Here is a 16,570-nt window from a genome sequence, read left to right as displayed (position 1 = left end):
CCATAGGCTGCTGCTGAGATCAATCAGGAATAAACAAAGTTATCGTAGCAGAGGGTGGCTGTATGCGTACAATGCACTGCTGCTGCAGGAGGGTTGGTGCTGACTCGCTGGGACTCCTGAACAGTCTAGGAAAGGAAATCCTTGTCAATATATTTCTAGCTATGCTTGAAGCTACAGAAAAATCACTGGCTCCCAGTGGTCTGCATATAAAGGTGCTGGCTAAACTGGGCTTAAATAAATATGAGTGTGCTGAAAGCAGGCTCGGATAGTACAGACCCTTCTGACAAAGCATCCTGTTAAGTTTCTCCATTTTTCTTCCAAAATGCAGGTATGCTTTAAGCTCCACACCTTTAGTGCATCCCATGCAGGATTTATACTAGAGCGTGAGGGCAACTATTCTTTTTAAAGGAAATGTATCTTCATAAAATGGCCCATTTCTTTAGTCACGTTTTATATCAATTATATTTTAGGCTGAGGCCCCATATTGAGGAAACACAGCTTTTTTTGTTGCGGATTTTGTTGTGGTTTTTTGAGCCAAAGCCAAGAATGGCTACAAGAGGAATGGCAGATATCTATAAAGTTGTTATACTTCTACTTTCTGCTCAATCCTCTTCTGGCTATGGCTCAAAAAACTGCAACAAACTCTGCAATAAAAAAAAAAGCTGTGGTTTTGCAATTTGGGGTTTCAGACTTAAAGCGTATTTGGAGATAGTATTTTAAAAAAAATTTTTTTTTTAATTTTCTGTTATCTATATTTAAAAGAAAAATTCTAAAAATCATGCAGTTCAGACTCAGGTCACTAAGCCAAAATATGCTGAGACTAGCTGGTTTCTGTAAAATAATTCTTTGCAGCAGTCACCTTACTTAGCAGCACAAAGATGATCACAACTATCACAAACATATAGATAAGACACCAATTTCACACGTTATCCACTCCCCTCCCTCCTGTACAATGACCTCTGCCCCGGTCCCAGAACATGCCTAGAAAAGTCTCCCACAGAAGTCGATAGGGTCTGCCCCAGACCATTGTTTTTACGGCCCATCTCCAGGAGACTGGAACTCACAAACTATAGTAGACTTAGTGGCAAGAGTTAAAATTGCAGGATTTATTTATTTATTAAAAAAAAAGTAGATAACACGGAAAATTAAAAGCATCACTAAAAATTCTTTTAAAAATATGTTTAATGTAAAATTCCTGGTGAAACTTTCCCTTCGATTTCTTTTATTATAGGATTAGTGTTCCTATAAGGATAAAGCCCTATCTGGTGAATGGAAGGATTCTAGACATGAAAAATGTATATTGGATATTTGAGTGAAGGATGATGATATGAAACCAATTTGGAAAGACGAACATTTCTATTAAATTTCAGAAGGAATCAGAAATTTGCTCCATAGAAGACTTGTCATTTATACTCTAAATATTAATAGTTTAGGTTGTTACTTTCTGACCTAAGTGGGGCAATGTAATTGCATTATACTTCAAATGGTTCATATCATGAGAAATATACAACACACATGGGATTTCGGCATAACCTTTATATTTATGGCTAACTAAATTGAAATGGAATACTTACAGTATGTAACACCTGGGAACTTCAAGATACAAAATGGGAATGCTAATGCTGCAAGTCAGATGATGGAGACAACTATACCTAAAATAATTAGTGCTCAGACAGAGAATGGGCACACGGATTGTGTCAACTGCCGTATGTACATAAAACATGTATATGTGCAAAGAGAAATAGACTATACAAATGATACTGATAAGGCACCTACTTCTCCTTCTCCTGTCTCTATAAAGGCTAACACTTACATTCTTATACTGCATATTGCTGAAAATTCTAAAAATAAGAAAGATGGTTCAAAAAAAAAAAAAAATTGACACATTTTGCCTCACTAAGATAATAGTTGGTCCCTCCTCTTTCTATATATATATTTATAGAATGTATAAAAAAAATGCAACAAAATATTAAAAACATTGTGTCATATACATTTAAACATATTATTGTAACAGGTGCACAAGGCATGACACCTTTGGTCCTAGGATATTACAAACCTGGAAAGAACAGTTTGGAACTCAATTCTCTCAATAACACTCTTGCCTTACACTCAGCATTCCATTCATACACCGCAACACTGCACCGACAGGTGAGGAGGAGCAATCAGTTTAAATATATATGAATACACTCCCATTGCCCTACAATTGTCTTTAATATCCCAAATAGCTCCTTCCAGCAACTCTTAAGTAACTGACATGAGTCCAGGAATTATTTGATGTCTTTTTTTCTATCATGGTTCAGAGGTTGGACTCTTCAGGGCACGGAATCTGGAGATGAGGATCTGAGAATCGACGTATTAGTTTGGCAGTAGGTTCATAATCCAGCGGTCCCTGCGTGGCTCCCAAATCAGAACCATCAGGGATATAAACAGACTGGATGCTGTCAGTTCTTCGTCCAGGCTGCTCTCTCCTTCGAACACTACTTGAATCATCAGGGTAGTCTGTGGCTTTGGATATTCCAGGGGGTAACTTTATATTGGCAGTTGGCAGCACAGGATTACGTCTTGTTCCTCTCATTTTTGCAAGAAAGGAGGAAGGTCTTCGCTTAATACTCGGAGGAGGATGCAATGTGGAAAGGCCTTTTGGTGCAAAGTTGTTGGTTTTCACCACTGGCTGTGACACAACAGCTGCATCCACCATGGGTTGTGACAAGACAACTGAATCCACCACAGAAGCTGTTATAGAAAAATACAAAATTATATTTTTACATTACATTATACAAAATAGTCTCAGTCTTGTAATTGGAGTAGTTAAGGGGTTTTTCCCCATCTCAGATTTTTTCTAGCTATCCTGTCTCCTCTCCCCTCAACGTCTTGGTTTTCAGAACAAGCCAACAGCATATTGAGAGTCTTTGTTGTAAATTGCACAGTTATCTCTGGATTTATATCCAGCCATAACACAAGCACTGATCAAGAAATGGTTGTAGCACGTATCAGGGTTCAGAAACTGTAAGAATATGCAGAGAGGGATAGACGAGAATGTAGATGGCTGGGAGCAGGGACAGAGTCATCACTCCAACCACAGAGGTTATGTGTGTCTGTAAACACTCAAGAGACTAATTCAGCTGCACCAGTTGAAGCAAGCATGATGAAAAAAGGTATTGAGTAACACACTTCAGTTAGCTTAATATATAAGTCTGAGATTGGAATACCCCTTTAATTTTAATGACGGAAAAGTCTAATACATAAGCATGCACAAGTTAATTACATACAGCCAAGGTCTTTGGAGTTGGGGCCAGCTTTGGGTGAAATCAGAAAAAAAGTTAACTTCAGCTTCAAAATAAAATGATTATTTTTAAATTAGAAAATTGATATTACATAATTACCATATATACTCGAGTATAAGCCGACCTGAATATAAGCCGAGGCCCCTAATTTTACCACATAAAACTGGGAAAACTTATTGACTCGAGTATAAGCCTAGGGGGGAAGTGCAGCAGCTACTGGGAGATTTCAAAAATTAAAATGGTCAGAGTTTTTGGGTGCAGTAGATGCTGGGAAAGGGGAGGAGGTGTTTTGGTTGTCTGTCTGCCCCTTCCCTGAGCTTGAGGACTGGGATTTTCTTCTCCCACTTGGAATTCAGTCTGGCTGAATATAGGGTATCTGCAGTGCTCCTATTAACCCCTTTCCGACGGAATAGGAGCACTGCAGACACCCTATATTCAGTAGAGCGGGCACTTTCAGACACAGGGATACCTAATGTGTATGTGTTTCACAGTCATTTTCTACTTTTGTATGTTTTCTAGGGAAAGGAGGCATTTAGAACTTTTTTTTTTTTTTCCAAGCTTCTTCCCCCCCCCCCCCCCCCCCACTATTTTATGGGAGATTCTATACATTGATATTGCGGCTGGTCATTGACCCCCCCCCTCCTAAAAAAAATATATATATATATATATATATATATATATATATATATATATATATATATATTTTTTTTTTTTATTATTTTTTTTTGACTCGAGTATAAGCCGAGGGGGGGTTTTCAGCACAAAAACTGTGCTGAAAAATTCGGCTTATACTCAAGTATATACGGTAAATAGTAGAATACCCACGGCTTCGCTCGCTGAAAATATGTTAAATTATTGGTTGTGCTAAAGTAACATTTTCAGTGTCATGGTGATATTGACATTCTCAGAGCTACAATAAATTTTTATTTCCACTTTAAATTTTATTATTTTGGCATTTTACTAATTTGTCGTAACATTGATGTGAACAACTTTTTTTTCCGTTTCAACATTTTTATTGATTTTTTTTACATTTTACATATTCAATACATATTATGTGGTATAAGCTATTACAACTAATTTTTTAACTATTGTTTTTTTTATCAAAAATTAAAATTTATGCACCTTAAACATATAAAACATTTACACCAGGAGTGTAACTACCGGGGTAGCAGTGGTAGCGGCTGCCACAGGGCTCAGGACATTAGGGGGCCCGGCGACAGCCACTACCACTGCGTTGTTTTTTTGTTTTTTTTTTAAATAGGTCATTACTGGCTGGAGTTACTCCAGACGGTAACAGGCCCCATTTACTTAACGATCCTGGCAGCAGCCCCACAAACAGTATTATACTTGAGGGTCTGAAAAGACCCCCGGAGTATAATGACCGGAGGCCCAGGAGAGGTAAGAGAACAGAAAAAACTGTGTTACACACCTCTCCGAGCAGGCTTCAGGCCTACTTGTGTGACGTCCCTGACTTCACGTAACCAGGGCCTGCGTCCTTTGCGTTGTGACGCAGGCCCCCGGGTCACGTGACGTCCCGGACGTCATTGAAGATGGCCGCCATCAGCGGGAAGTACAGCAAAACCAGGGATAGGTAAGTAACAGTGTTTTTTTTATGTTTGTATCCCTACTGGGTCTCCGATTATTATGCTATAGGTTCTGAAAATCCCTCAGAGTATAATAATTGTTCATGGGTGTCCACAATGGGGCATAATGCTGGGTGAAGGGGCCACTATGAGATATAATGCTGTGTGCAGGGGCCACTATGGGGTGTAATACTTTGTGCAGGGCCACTATGGGGTATAATACTTTGTACAGGGCCACTATGGGGTATAATACTGTGTTCAGTGGCCACTATGGGGTATAATACTGTGTGCAAAGGCCACTATAGGGCATAATACTATGTGCAGGGGCCACTATGGGGTATACTACCATGTTCAGGGGCCAATATGGGGCATAACACTGTGTGCAGGGGCCACTATGGGGTATAATAGTGTGCGCAGGAATGCGGGTGGGCGGGTCGGTCGGGGTCGTCAGCATGGGAGGGGGGCCCATGTCAAAAGTTTGCCACAGGGCCCCATCATTCCTAGTTATGTCACTGATTTACACCCAATTAACAACATAGTACAACCCCCCCCCCCCCCCAGTGTAATTTATAAGTAGTTCATGGACAAAAGAGTAAAATTGGTTTACAGTTACACAACTATCTATTGTAGGGCTTCAGTGATGAAAACTCCCTGTATACTGAGCAATAATGACAATCTTTCTATCAGGCAGTTTTTCGCCTGACCAATATTACTGCTCAGTAAGACTGCTTGCACACTACAGTAACACTAAAGTCTCCAGGCTGTGGATTCTACATCTCCCTAGATTTCTATGGAGCCTACAAAATTCACAGCTTTGTGCACAAAGTCGTCTATGGAACTGCCACATCCATGGCCTGGAGGCCCGTGAAAAATACTGCAGTGTGCAAGCAGCCACTAAGGATACCAGACATGTTTTGTCAGTGCATGCGTGCGTGCGTGTATATGTGTGTGATCCATGTGAATGTATGCGTGCCTGCATGCATGTGTGTATGGTCCGTGTATATGTATGCATGTGTGTGCACACGTGTGATCCAAGTGTATGTATGCGTGTGCATGCACGTGTGCGGTCCGTGTATATGTATGCGTGTATGTGCGCATGTGATCCATGTGTTTCTGCGTGCACAAAGCAAGTGTCCATGCATGCGGTAGTTGTGTGTGAGTATGTATGTGCTCTTTTCGTCCGTGTGTAGTGTGCATCCATCTGAGTGTGTTTGTGTGAGTGTGTGGTCCGTGCGTGTGTGTGCGCATGTGGTATTTATGGGTTGGTGTTGTGGTATTTGTGGGCTGGTGCTTGTATGTGTGTGTCTAGAGTGCTCTGGCATACGTGTGGTGTGTTGTGCCTGTGTGTTGGTGTATGTGTGCTGTCTGTCTGATGTTTATATGGTGTTTGAGAAAGGTTTATGTGTTGTGGTGTGGCCCCTTTAGCAGCGACTCTTTGGCGCCGTCGCTATAATCCGTCCCTGTCAGTCAGAACTGTTGTTTTCCCCTCAGCACTTTCACTTTTTCCCATTATATGCATAGGGCCTAAATTTAGGGGCCCCAATCTCATAACAGGGGGATGCTAGCGAGATGTAACGTGCGCAGTATTCTGCTCCTGTGCGTGGAGAGGGGATGTGCCAAATTTTATCCAAATTGGGCGAGAACTGAGGATTTGTATAGAGCGGGCTACTACAGATTTTATATATAGATAGATGAATATTTTGTTGCATATTTACTTTGTTAAAAATTCATTCACCACATTTTTTGCAAATTAGAGGAACTCTACAGCTTCTGTATTACCATGGTTGTCAGCCATTTATGAAGGAGTTGAAGGGGTATTTGGATTGTGGAAAAGGGGCTAAGTTGGTAGTTCGGTTACATTTCATACTGATATAATTATTAAAGCACTTGCTAATCTGTGGGCTCCTAAAGCACGGAAGGGATCAAAATTTCCTCTGCATAGTACCAGTTTTGTTGAGGGGGTATGCTAATATATGCTAGAATTGATCCAGTCACATGAATAGAAAATGCCAAAAGGACCCCTATTCTAGCAAAATGCAATTACTTGATAGGATGGTAAAAGCCCTTTAAGATAGAGTTTTTTTGTTGCAGATTTGGCTGTACTTTTTAAAGTCCAGAGTGACAACAAAAGGAATTGACAATATAAAAATGAAGCTCTTACACATTTCCCTTCTGTTAAATCCAGCCCTGTCTTTGGGTAAACAAAACAAACAAAAATGCTGCATTTCTGCAACGTGGGGCCTTAATCTAAGTGTTCTAGGTACGGCATGTTGTGCCAAGAAAGGGAACCAATAGGTTTCCCCTTCTATAGGTAATTATGTCACATAAGAACATACCCATCCTAAACACAATGTCTTTGGTATGTAAGGTTTGTGAAGAATTTTGCATGCAGTGGTTTAATAGAGAAGTAATAAGGACACACTACCTTAATACTGACCTTCCTTTTCTAGAGGAACAGGTCTATCGTCCAGTAAACTCTCTGTGCTGTTTGAGGTTTCAGAGTCCATATTTTCTTCATCTGAGCCACGTTGTTCAAGCTCAGGTAGCCGGTAAGTGATATCTTCCCTGGAAAATAAATATACTAGTAAACTAAAGAGGAAAATGAATTTAATAAAAATGAAATTCATTTAAAATGTAACAAAAATAATCTCTTTTTATCTGGTATTGCTTAATCATGCTAACCTGCAGAATAAAGGTGACATTTATTTTGGATGCACAGTGAACAGCATAAAGTGAAGCTCTTAACAGAAGGTTAGCAATTGCAATTGTTCTTTAATTCCACTTAATTTTGATTTATTTTCCAGCTTCCCAGTAATCATACAGATTATTAAACAGATTATTATTAGCTCTGTTAAAAAAAAGACAATCTTTCCTGTTAAAAACTAAAGGGGGCGTTCACACTACCATCTGTGTCCGACAGGTAGTGTCCGTTCAAAATATGGCACGGACATTAGGAGCGGACACTAGCTGTGTCCGTGACACCTGTCATTTATTTAAATGGCGATCGGGTGCGTTCTTTTGCACTCCGTGCCCTTCCTTCACTTTCGGCATGTAAAGATGTCCGACTTTTCAAGCGGACAGAAAAACCTGACATGTAGGGTTTTTCTGTCCGCTTGAATAGTCGGACATCTTTACATGCGGACAGTGAAGGAAGGGCACGGAGTGCAAAAGAATGCACCCGATCGCCATTTAAATAAATGACAGGTGTCACGGACACAGCTAGTGTCCTCTCCTAATGTCCGTGCCAGATTTTATACGGACACTAGCAGCGGACACTACCTGTCGGACATAGACGGTAGTGTGAACGCCCCCTAAGCCTTCATACGGCTGTCAACTGAAAAATGAGAAGTTACGGCAAGTTTTGGAAGGTGGGTAGTAAAAATTAAAAACCCAAAAATGGGTATGAAGGGAAGGGGTTACAGTTTTTTTAAAAAATACCAAAGAGTATATACATTTGTGCTGGTACTAACCGACAGATTTGAGACTGTACTGACCAGCAGAATTTAGGTAAAGTGTTATTTATACCAAACAGTGAACAATCAAAACCCAAAACCCATTACTGTAGAAACAATGAAACAAAAAAAGAAATAAAGACAGAAATAAACCAAAAAAGTAAGGAATTACCATTTTTTTTTCCAGATTATGGGGATATTGTCACTCCTTAGGGAGAGACCACCATGTAGGTGTGTGGAGTCTTGCAAAGCCCTAAGGAGTGACAATATCCCCATAATGTGGTCTAGAAGTCTCTCACCTCTGCCAAGTCAGTTCTCCCTAGACACTGCTGATGAGATCCAATCAGACTGAAATGGCGCCGTCCACAGTTGGGCTGATACTGACTTGGCAAAACCCTGCATCATTGCAATAAAGGCTTGTTGGAAAGTCGGGCATGATGTTCAAGGGAGCTTCCCATAGAGGGAAGCATACAGAGGCACTGTTTCCCTATTTACATCCTGGGAAACATATATGCATATTCTTACCTTTTTTTTTTCATTATTTTCCCTGTTTTTAATAAAAAAACAAAAACACCCATGATTCTGATTTTCACCTGAATCATGAAATCGCGGTAAGCCCTGCCACAGAGTCTGAACTGTTCCATGCAAGTCTAGTCCTCTCTGTTGCGAACTGTGACCAACAGTTTCTTCACTGTAGTCAGTAGTTGGGTGATAGGATGAAGAAGACTGCATAGGATATATATGTGGTGACATTCTCGCTGTGCCAACTTACTGAACTTTATATATTTTTCAAGAAAAATATAGAAATCAAAATCAAATAGAGAATGGCCTATAAACTTGAAAAAAAAAATTAGATTTCGTTATTAGGGATAACTTGCGAGCCCTACTTTCCTAGGTGTTTCCACAATCTATTGTCTGAAGTATGGTTTCTTTTATTAAACATCTCTAAAGCAATATTTTGTACAAAATTATCCTTTGGGATAAAATGGTTACATGTCAGATATATACCAAACTAGAATTACAAATAAGTCAGATACAAATGTTCCATACATATTAGTATGTAATCTACAAAAATTAATTTTTTGAATGCAGAAAGCAAATATTGGACTTTATTCCTACTCACTTCTCATCTTTAATAGTTCTTATCCTTTGTAGCAGTAACTCCGATTCACGAACGGCGTCCGTGTCTGCCAAGTGCTCCTCCTGCACTGCTTCCAAATCTGGTAAACCATTACTACTGGGAGAAGGGGTCTTGCTCTGCAAAGAGCAGTACATCATGAGATATACACAATGTTTGTAGTACATTCAAGTTAATAGCACTGTATAATTATAGTGATCAGTTCACAAGTTAATTGGATTTAAAAGCGAATTTGGCACATGCAAAAACAGCAAACATTTTAATGGCCAAGAGACAGGCAAATAGCACATAGAATTTTGAAATGCTTTGAAATACTAAAGTAGCGGAGTGAATTATTAAATCTACAGCTGGGAATTATGTGCGTGCTATGCAAATGAATAATCTGGCCTTTTAGTTATTGTGGGGCATAACTGAAAAGTGTTCCATTAAGAGAATGTGAAATCAGACACTTGAAAAATCATAGTCTAGGTAAGGCAGAACCTTTGCATCACAGATGTCCTGGTATTAAAATAAAATAAAAAAAATGGAAATAGAAAAGGTGTGATTGACCATTAAAATAGTCTACTAAGCTATAAACACTTGGCTTTTAGGGTGATTCAAGCACTTCTAGTCATGCAGTGGAAGTTGGAACAGGAGGTTATACCTACCAGAGGATCCTCAATAGGAGAAATAAATCCTAAATGACCAGACCATGCCTGTTGCAGGAAGAAATGAGTAACACAAGTCTCAGGGTTGAACATAAAAAAACAAGTAGAAACGAATAACTTGCTTTCTGCCAAATACCATACACAATACTGGGTGGCCTAAAGATCTCCTGACTTTTATGGACATGCACACAGAAATTATGATGGTGCATATCTTCCACGCAGGTTTTGCAGCAATTATGAGCAGAATATGTGGCATAATTGAACTTAGTCACTGCAAAGGCTGAGATTTAAAAAGAAAATCTGCTGAAAGAATTGACATGCTGTTTGATTTTGCAATCTGCGCCTTAAGTCTAAGGATCCTCCGGTTTGTTCCAAACTTGTTCAGATAAAACCAGGCGGTAGATTTTTTATAATTTGGGGTCTCTTTGGCTGGTGATTTGGCTTTAGCAGTGACATGGGCATTCCAAGACGTTTGGCATGCCTATGTCATTGCTGAGGCTCAATCACAGGCTTCATTGGTCACCCTGGGTGCCTGACATCGCAGGAAGACACCAAAGGTGATGAAATGTGAGCATTTTTTTTTTAAGCTGCAACCCCCCCCCCCCCCCAAAAAAAAACAAAAAAAAAAAAACGTCTACTACTTGTAGAATAGATTACTTTTTAACTTATGTAGCTGGTACTATATTAAGTTGCAGCTTTTTCACCTGCAAAATGTGCATTTTCTCTTAGGTTTTTGTATTAGGTGAAATATTTTGTTCTGCTAGATCCACATTATAACTCTGGTTTAACAAATATGGGGAGCAGAAATGACAAAAGGACTGAAATTATATTCTGTCATTAAAAAAAAAAAAGTGCAAGTCCAATTTAACAAGATTTTAGGAAATGTTGCATTCTGTGAGATAAAATAATTTATAAAAATATAGGCTGAAATGAATCAAAACTGAGAATACTCCCAAAGTTTCATCTACCTAAAACCAAGGTTATCGAATAGGAGCCATACTGTGGCTTGCAAAAGTATTCACACCACTTGAACTTTTTACATTTTGTCACCTTACAACCACAAACTTAAGATGTATTTTGTTGAGATTTTAAGTAATAACCAACACAAAGTAGCAGATAATTGTGAAATGGAAGGAAAAGGATACATGGTTCTCAAAATTCTAATGAAATAAAAATCTGAAAAAGTGTGACATGCAAAAGTATTCAGCAATCTCCTCCCATATCAATACTTTGCAGAGCCACCTTTTGCTGCAATTACAGCTGCAAGTCTTTTGGTGTATATCTCTACCAGCTTTGTGCATTAAGAGACAGATATTTTGCAACAAAAAAATAGGCAAAAATCTCAGATTGGGTGCAGAGCGTCTGTGAACAGCAATTTTCATGTTTTGCCACAGATGCTCCATGGGATTTAGGTTTGGACTTTGACTGGGCCATTTTAACATGAATGCCACCCCCATGTTTCACAGTGGGGAAGGTATGTTCAGAGTGATGAGCAGTGTTACTTTTCAGCCATACATAGAGCTTTGCATTTAGGCCATAAAACTATGGTTGTTGTGGCAAACGGCACTATTTATGTCTTTCTTTCAGCAATGGTTTTCTTCTTGCCACTCTTCCATAAAGACCAGATTTGTGTAGTGAACGGCTCACAGTTGTCCTGTGGATAAGTTCTCCAACCTGAGCTGTGGATTTCTGATGATTTCAGCTTCTCCAGATTGACCATGGGCCTCTTGGCTGCTTCTCTGACCAGGGCTCTCCTTGCTCGATCTGTTAGTTTAGGTGGACGGCCATGTCTCAGTAGATTTGTAGAGTTTGTGGAATAGTTTTTCCATTTTTAGATAATGGATCGATCAGCGCTCCTTGGGATGCTCAAAGCTTCCAGCTTCTCAGCCTGGAAAACAGTTTTTTTTTTTTTTTTTTTTTGCATGGACACAAAGTCCTACATTTTCATTTTTTTAACCATGTATCATTTTCGTTTGTCTGCGTGTTCATTTCATATGTGCTACTTTGTGTGTTGGTCTATCACAACCACAAAATTAAATGTATTTTGAGATTTTAAGGAAACAATGTGAAAAAGTTCAAAGGGGTATGAATATTTTTGCAAGCCACTGTAGTTGGGACCAAAGAGTCAGTTTTCAAAATACGGAAAAATGATTCATTATTTTTAATGATATTCCAGTTATTAATATTGTATAATTAGATATATAGTTTATTGCATATTTACTCTCAATAGGAATTAAAATGTATTAAATTAGAGCATCTTTACTGCTTAGTCAAAGTTGGGCTGTGAAAAAAAAAAAAAAAAAGGATTTTTGTATTCCCCTTAAAATCCCTTTCTTGTTGAATTCACTGGGGTACATGTCATCATGGGTATAGGCCTAGCCACTATGAAGCTGAGGAAAAATATATATAAGGAAGATCAAGGAAAACGTGTGCCTCGTACCTGTTAGGGCTCGTTCACATCAGCGTTGTGAACTCCGTACTTGAGGTTTCCGTTTCCTGCCTAAAACAGAGGCAGGATACGGAAACCTGCAGGAGTCTCTCTCACCCATTCATTTGAATGGGTGAGAGAGATGTCCGGCCGTGAGCGGCAGTGAGCGTTTTAGGCTCTCCGCCGCGAAACCGCGTTTTATAATCCGGACACAGAGTCGGACATGCAGTACTCTGTGTCCGGATAAAAAAATCCGGTTTCGCGGCGGAGAGCATAAAACGCTCACCGCCGCTCACGGCCGGACCCGGTCTGAGCTTTCCGACTTCTGGCATGCAGAAGACGGAAAGCTCAGAACGGACAGGTGAACGCTAGTGTGAACCTAGCGTTACAGAACAGAAGGAAATAAATAAGGAGAGGACATGTCAGGACATGCCAGCCTCCTAAGGACACTACACTAAAAAGTGGTTAGAATAATGTCTGAGGAGAGAGTATTGTCCATTGGCGGAGCCAATGATAATCCTAGTGTCAGCCACCTAGTGACTATTGCCTATACCCACAGTGCTGTGTTCCCCAATGATATAAATGAGAAATTAGAATAGTTTGGAGGTTTAGCCTACTGACTTCACAGCCTTGAATAAAACTATTATTTCTGGGCATCCTCTGTTTATTTTCTAGAGTAGAGGTGAAACCTCTGCTGGTCATCATGGCGTATCATTGATATAAGTTAGCATAGGTAGTACTATACAAGCGCAAAGGTGGCTGACTGTGATTCGTGTATTGCATAACCAGTGAAAAGGCACTGTTCAAGTAAGTGGAGCTTTGGGGAGCAAATAGAACTAAAGTTTCAGTCAGAAACCAGAACTTGAACTGAAGAAAGTTTATCTGTTACGATATTTTTATGGAATTTACCATACAATAATAACACAGTTTCTTAATACCATGCCAACATATACAAAAAATACAAAGCTAGTCAATGGTATGAAAGCAGCTTTCAAGCTGCAGGGTGACTTATCTCCTCAACAATTGGATAACACTTCACCTCATGACCTAACTAGTTTAATGCTGAACACATGAAATATTAACCCCTTCCTGCCAATGGCACTTTTTGACTTCCTGACCAAGCTCAATTTTTCAAAACTGACATGTGTCACTTTATGTGGCAATAACTTTGGAAAGCTTTAACTTACCAAAGTGATCTTGAGATTGTTTTTTTGTAACACATTATACTTCATGTTAGTGGTAAATTTTGGTTGATATGTTTTGTGTTTAGTTATGAAAAAATAGGAAATTTGGTGGAAATTTTGAAAAATATGCATTTTGTAAAGTTTGAAATGATGGGCATTGCATACAGATAGCCAGACCGCCAAAATTATATCATAAATCTCATGTCCCAGATCTGTGCTTTATGTCGGCATCAAACTTTAGTCACCCTTTTATATTTTACGGACATTATAAGATTTACAAGTGAAACAACAATATTCAAAATTTTCAAGAAATTTCACCCCCCAATTTTTTTTAAGGGACTAATCCAGTTATGAAGGGGTTTTGAAAGACCCTTGTATTAAAACCCCCCATAAATCACCCCATTTTCAAAACTGCACCCCTTAAATAAGCCAAAACAACATATACCTAGTATTTCAACCCTATAAGTGCTTAACAGGAATTACCATATTTTGCAGACTATAAGGCGCACCGGACTATAAGGCGCACCGAACTATAAGGCGCAGCGCTGTCCGGTGCGCCTTATATGTGATGGAAAGCGGCGGCACGCCGATTTTGCCGGCGGCCGCTTAACCCCCCACGTGCCAGCCGCTTCTATTCATTTCAATGGCACGCTTCCATTGAAATGAATGGAAGCGCTCGGCACGCGAGGAGTTAAAGGGATTCTACCATTAAAAAGTTCTGTCCTATTGACCACATCGGAATAGCCTTAAAGGCTATTCGTCTCCTACCTTTAGCCAGCGCCGCCTTCTTCCTGAGCTGCGTCCGCCCCTTCTGTGTTGTTTTCTTTGGGCCTCATGGATGACGCATGTGCAGTCGGCTCTAACAGGCTCTCGCAGCCAGAGCAGACTGCGCATGCGTCATCCATGAGGCCCATAGAAGACAACACAGAAGGGGAGGACGCAGCTCGGGAAGAAGGCGGCGCTGGCTAAAGGTAGGAGACGAATAGCCTTTAAGGCTATTCCGACGTGGTCAGAGGAAAGAACTTATTTTAATGGTAGAATCGTTTGATGCGGCAGGTAGACTTTGCCGGCGGCGGTCGCTTCCATACATTGCAATGGGAGTGCGCTATTCAAATAGTATTTGCGCATCTCTAACTTCAATTGTAAGAAGTTACAATTGAAGTTAGAGATAAACGAATACTATTTGAATAGCGCGCTCTCATTGCAATGTATGGAAGCGGCACGCAGACTTTGCCGGCGGCCGCCGCTTAACTCCTCGTGTGCCGCCGCTTCCATATATAAGGCGCACCGGACTATAAGGCGCACTTACGATTTCTGAGGAAATCGTAGGATTTTATGTGCGCCTTATAGTCCGGAAAATATGGTAAGACAAAATGGAGTTGAAGTTTTAAATTTGATTTCATTTTACTAATATTTTCATTTAGCCCTAGAATTTGCACATTCAGAAGGGGTTAAAGGAGAAAACGCATCCCACAATTTGTTATGCAAGTTCTCCGGACTACCATAGTACCCCACTTGTGGGTGTAAACTAATATATGGATGCACAGCGAAACGCAGAAGGGAAGGCGCGCCAAAGAGCTTTTAGAGGGCAGATCTGGCTGTGATCAGTTTCAGGAACCATGTCACATTTACAAAGGCCTTGAGGTGTCAAAACAGTGGAAACCTCTAGAAAGTGACCCCGTTTTGAAACCACACACCTCAAAGAATTTATCAAGTGATGTAGTGAGCATTAGTAACCCCGAAGTGAATATGTAAGCTGTCCGGAATAAATTGGGTACACCAAATCCCATTCTATTTTCCCAGTAGCTCCTATGACACGGACGGGGAAGAGGGGCATTCTGGGGGGTCCGCGCTGGTGTATTATCTTTCATAAGCTCTAAATATGGGGTGTCCCCTGAAAACGCTTGCACAGCTTATACATTTCCTTCTAGTCATAGCCACTTATGTCCTAATGATTTGGCGACTTTTGGGGTTTTTGTCTTCACATTGTACAAGCTAACTTTTATTTTTATTTTCTGGCAATGTGGCCATATGAGGGCTTGGTGTTTGCGGTATTAGATGTACTTTTCAATGCCAATATTTTGGGGTGCCTGTAACTTATTGACTACATTTTATTAACTCTTTCTGGGTGGGATGTAAAAGGAAACATCAATTCTGGCATTGCTTTTTAGCATTTATTTTTTTCCCCGTGCAGTGTACAGCATAAGTAACATGTTACCTTTATTCTGCGGGTCGGTACTGTTACGGCGATACCTCATTTATATGATTTTTTAATGCGTTGCTATTTGTGCAGAATAAAATTCAATTTAGGGGGAAAAATCTATTATTTTTGCATTGCCATTTTCTGAAAGGCATAACATTTTTATTTTTCGGTAGACAAAGCTGGTTGAGGGCTTATTTTTTGCAGGATGACCTCTGCTTTTTATTGGTACCATTTTGGTTTTCATCTGACCATTTGATTACTTTTTATTGAACATTTTGTAAGGTAAAGGCGGTGAATAATCATTATATCATTATTTTGTGCAGTTTTCTATGTTTATTTTAATGATGTTCGCCGTTCGATTAAATAATGCTTTAATTTTATTGTTCAGGTTATTACTGCCGCGGTGATACCAAATATGTAATTTTTTTTTCTATTTTTCTTTATTTTACATAATAAAACATTTTATATGGGGAAAAAGGGATTTTTGAGGCTTTATTTATTTTCAATTTATTTTAAACTTAAACTTTTTTTATTTTTACAACTTTTTTTTCTTCTGTCCCCATGGGGGATTGAAGCAGTGATCTGCTGAGCACTGCTTAACTACATGTACACGAAAATACAAAATAAAAACCCGGGATATCTATAGAGCGC

At 39.6% G+C, this 16,570-nt stretch overlaps 1 protein-coding gene across 4 annotated transcripts in view; it reads right to left on the bottom strand.

Annotated features, from left to right (window-relative positions):
- Positions 1-1,144: 1,144 nt before the first annotated feature.
- The window catches only part of MYO9B (myosin IXB), a 148,228-nt gene continuing 132,802 nt past the window's right edge, over positions 1,145-16,570 (bottom strand). For 2 of the 4 annotated variants that reach the window (XM_075280924.1, XM_075280933.1), the window contains exons 39-42: positions 10,105-10,152; positions 9,443-9,576; positions 7,305-7,432; positions 1,145-2,733 (exon numbers count right to left, since the gene is read on the bottom strand). In XM_075280924.1, coding sequence (XP_075137025.1) covers positions 2,297-2,733; positions 7,305-7,432; positions 9,443-9,576; positions 10,105-10,152 — 747 coding nt within the window. In that variant the 3' untranslated portion in view covers positions 1,145-2,296. The remainder of the gene's footprint in view (positions 2,734-7,304; positions 7,433-9,442; positions 9,577-10,104; positions 10,153-16,570) is intronic. The other 2 variants (XM_075280941.1, XM_075280949.1) reach the window with 1 other exon arrangement.

Source organism: Leptodactylus fuscus, chromosome 1 (assembly GCF_031893055.1).
Source record: "Leptodactylus fuscus isolate aLepFus1 chromosome 1, aLepFus1.hap2, whole genome shotgun sequence".
In the NCBI taxonomy this organism is placed as follows: Eukaryota; Metazoa; Chordata; class Amphibia; order Anura; family Leptodactylidae; genus Leptodactylus; species Leptodactylus fuscus.
The sequence above is the reverse complement of the archived record's forward strand: the minus strand, read 5'-3'. Positions and strand labels throughout refer to the sequence as shown.